Raw genomic sequence first — 3377 nt, 5'->3', positions numbered from 1 at the left:
TGAAAGAGCTGCATAATTTGAAGGAGAGAGTATGGTGTGAGTGATACTATCATCATCTATATTTGGCTTGAAAGATGTCATACACAGTTCTGGCTACAAAAACAATAATGGCATTGTACAAATGATGACAAACTGACAACAATGGTTTTGCAGTAATAACCTTACAACCATAAATCTACCTTAAAGGTACATTACTACTTGATAATATTTCTATGATGATAATATCATAACTTCTAGCTGAATTTGTATACAGTGAGGCAATGTTTGGTTAAATTGTATCATACTTTAATCAGCTTTTATATAAACATAAGGTTATGCTAAACCCACCTTAGAGGTTAAAAAAATTATGCATGTTGAGACTTGAGATAGTTGTTGCTAGGTTTCTTTTATTCTAGATTAATATCCTAGACCAAAGCAGCATTGCTGAGACACCTTGAGAATCTCATTCAGATTTTTTTAGTATCCTCTTTCCAAAATTCAAACCGTTCAACAAATTGAATAACATGTCATCAACTATTGCCTTCTCATCCCATCCCGCTATACAATCTTTCCTCTATATCCTCTTAACTAGGCAACTATTGAGCTGATTTGGATGTAGATTTATCTAAATTTATGATACCTAGTTAACAAGCCATCAACCTTGACATCTCAGTCTCTACTGCAATCATCTCACATGCTGTCTGAATTGAGTCAAATTAGAGAGAAAAATGGAAACCTTAGAACGCTAGCCGCTAAGCGAATTCATCTTCTATATTCCCATATCATAGATTAAACATACAGAACACATACTGACATAAATCAAGGAGAAAGTCCCAAAAAGATTAAAAAGAGAGTGGTCCTGCACAACCTCAAAACATTATCCCTTGGAAATATCTAAAAGATCATTACTATCTTCCTGTTACACATAAGCTTGCTGAAGAACTTCACAAAATCTCCTATGATGATAACATCTTGCAATTCCATAACACAGGCAAGCCAATCCACTAATACAAGAAAATAAATTGGTTAAACAGTGACAGAAACAGGAGCAATGAACAAGGAAAAAAGGTAAACAATGAGGGACTAAAGCTCAGCAAACCTGTAGTCCAATTCAAAATAACACCAGATGGGTCAAATATCCATTACAAAGTCATAGAAATGAGCTACAAACATTGCCTACCTGGCTAACCCCACAAACTATTACATATCATTAGCTTGTAGATGTCAAGCTACAAGTAGACACTTGTCCCAGGTTCCACAAAACAACAAATCATATGATATACCCAAAATGAAAGATGTTTAAGGAGAAGGCAAGAAGGACTGTATTTTAACAACCTGAATGAAAACCAAACATGATACTCAGCAAATTCACCATCCCATGAAACTATAAACACATTCAATAAAGCAACCAGAATGCAGGGAGGATATCTCCACTGCACAACCAAGTAATACATACTTAATTTGCACGGCTTCTTATGACATCAAGGCCCATCTCAGTAGGATCAGTTGCTTGCAATTCCACCTGGATGCCATCAAGCTCCCTCTTGAATCTATCCTTGGAGCTGGCGTAAAGCATCTTACTTCTCACTCTAGAGGTGTCAGGAGACCTTCATACAAAAGCAAAAAGAAAGATGGCTGTGATGTATGACGTAAAAATCGAATATTTAGTTGAACAATATAAAATAAAAAAAATACCAGGCAATAAAGAAGATTTTGCTTTTCTGGCAGTTCTCTTCAGTCACAAAATCAAAGTCATAAATTGCATATCTGCATTCATCCGCTGGAAGGCTGGCAGTGAAATCCTCATAACTCAAAGTGGGCTCACCAACCTTCTCCACAATGACCTGCTTCGATTTCTCGTCGATCTTGAAAACTATGAAACGGTAAGTTCTCTTTGCCTTCAATTCCAAAAACTTCAGCTTGCAATCATCATTCACAGCCATCCCTGATGCTGCGTTGGCCTGCAATTTAACAGGAATAGAAACATGTCATCGCATTATTGGGAAGAGCCTGAGGGCTCTTCTGTTGGACTTTACTCTTGTATTTCCTGTTTAATGAAACCTCACTGTACATTCTGGCCTTTAAACTGCCACTGATGTATATAACATAGTAAATACTCTTCCATTTAATAAATCTGGTGGCAATGGCTCATACCCATCTGCCTCAGTTACATTTCAAAAAAAAAAGAACTTAATATCCGAAAGAAGCCACAATGATTGTAGGCGTCAACAGGGGCCAGCGCATGAATATATATGCACTCTGAATCTCTGAAAAGATTGGCACATTGGCACAAACAGGAACTTGAGCATTATAATCCCACATACAATAAGGGTTACACAAATCGAAGAGGAATGATAGAAAAAAATCAAGATAGGCTCATCCAGTAACGTTTAAGAAGATTAAAGAAGTTAAAAGAGAAGGTTTCTTTTTTTTCTTTCAAAAAAGCAAACAAGAATGTAAATATTAGGAGACAAGTAAAGCCTAGCACACCATCTCCAAACAACTCTAGACTTACATATGTGGTAGTAGATATCAAAATTGCATCGTAATTCAAAATCAATCCAAGACTTACCTTCTTTTTCCCCTTCGGGCAAAAGAATCCAAAAGATCTCAATAAATGCGTCCATAAAACCAGAGAATCCACAAAATCCCTCACTCTCATCACATACTGAAAAGATCTACTCAAAACTGGCACAAATTCTCGACAAGAAAGAACGATCCATGCAAGAAGAAACATTAATCAGACACTTAGATGACTTCAACCGCTTCAGTCGAAAAAAATCAGATCAGATCTAGCCAAAAACCCTAACACAGGCAAATCGGGTCCGCTAGACGCAACTAAAGAAAAATGCACAAAATTCATACCTATTCGGAGCAAATCGTCCAATTTCGCACGATCGATCACAGATCGCTCGTCAAACACAGAAAATTCCATCAATAATATATCTGAAAAAGCGGTCCGGGAGAGAGGAAAGGGAGGGCAGGAAGAGCAAATACCATTTTCGTTGACGGCGATCGGAGCGAGAACCCCGGAGGAAGGTCGTGCCGCGGAGGGAAGGGATATCTCGAGAGAATCTAGGGCACCCGGAGACGAGAATAGGCTCCGAGATCAGGGGCTCGTCCACGACGCGACGAGGATGGATGAGATAAAAGGAGCCGACGGTCGGTGGGGTGCGGTGGGCATCAGATTTATATCGTGACGGCAATCATACGCGGGCCCGCTACAAAGCCACGTCTTTCCAATCAACATTCGCCACGTCTCCGGTGAACTGTCACCCGTGGATAGCGGCGTTGCTTTTTAAAGATGTATTGCTTAAATGCCTGCTTCTGTTGCGTTAACTACGATGGTGCCATCGCTTGACGGTTCGCGGAACGGGAAAAGGTGACGGCCGGCCGCG

At 39.4% G+C, this 3377-nt stretch overlaps 1 protein-coding gene across 4 annotated transcripts; it reads right to left on the bottom strand.

Moving 5' to 3' along the window:
• Positions 1-1063: 1063 nt before the first annotated feature.
• LOC120112916 (actin-depolymerizing factor 7) lies at positions 1064-3155 on the bottom strand. Of its 4 annotated transcripts, none has more exons than XM_039133093.3 (3): positions 2977-3155; positions 1675-2246; positions 1064-1586 (listed from the first exon to the last, which is right to left on the bottom strand). In XM_039133093.3, exons 2-3 carry the CDS (start codon positions 1920-1922, stop codon positions 1436-1438), a joined length of 399 nt encoding a protein of 132 aa, XP_038989021.1. In that variant the 5' UTR covers positions 1923-2246; positions 2977-3155; the 3' UTR covers positions 1064-1435. The 4 variants fall into 4 exon arrangements, with proteins under 4 accessions (XP_038989021.1, XP_038989019.1, XP_038989020.1 ...); XM_039133091.3 differs by having other exon boundaries at positions 1675-1940; positions 2977-3154; XM_039133092.3 differs by having other exon boundaries at positions 1675-1940; positions 2845-2985.
• Between the last annotated feature and the right edge of the window lie 222 nt (positions 3156-3377).

The sequence above is a fragment of the Phoenix dactylifera genome, chromosome 17 (assembly GCF_051530095.1).
Source record: "Phoenix dactylifera cultivar Ajwa chromosome 17, Ajwa_hap1_PhDact_Kaust_v1.1, whole genome shotgun sequence".
NCBI lineage: Eukaryota > Viridiplantae > Streptophyta > Magnoliopsida > Arecales > Arecaceae > Phoenix > Phoenix dactylifera.
This window is presented reverse-complemented; position numbering and strand designations above follow the sequence as displayed.

Bases quoted from the DNA above. Each gene is read 5' to 3' on its own strand.
- LOC120112916 (XM_039133090.3), bottom strand. From the start codon at position 2,641: ATGAGAGTGAGGGATTTTGTGGATTCTCTGGTTTTATGGACGCATTTA. The intron at 1,941-2,551 runs GTAAGTCTTGGA...GTTAAATTGCAG, and splicing joins GCCCGAAGGGGAAAAAGAAG to GCCAACGCAGCATCAGGGAT. The intron at 1,587-1,674 runs GTATTTTTTTTA...TTTTGTATGAAG, and splicing joins AAAATCTTCTTTATTGCCTG to GTCTCCTGACACCTCTAGAG.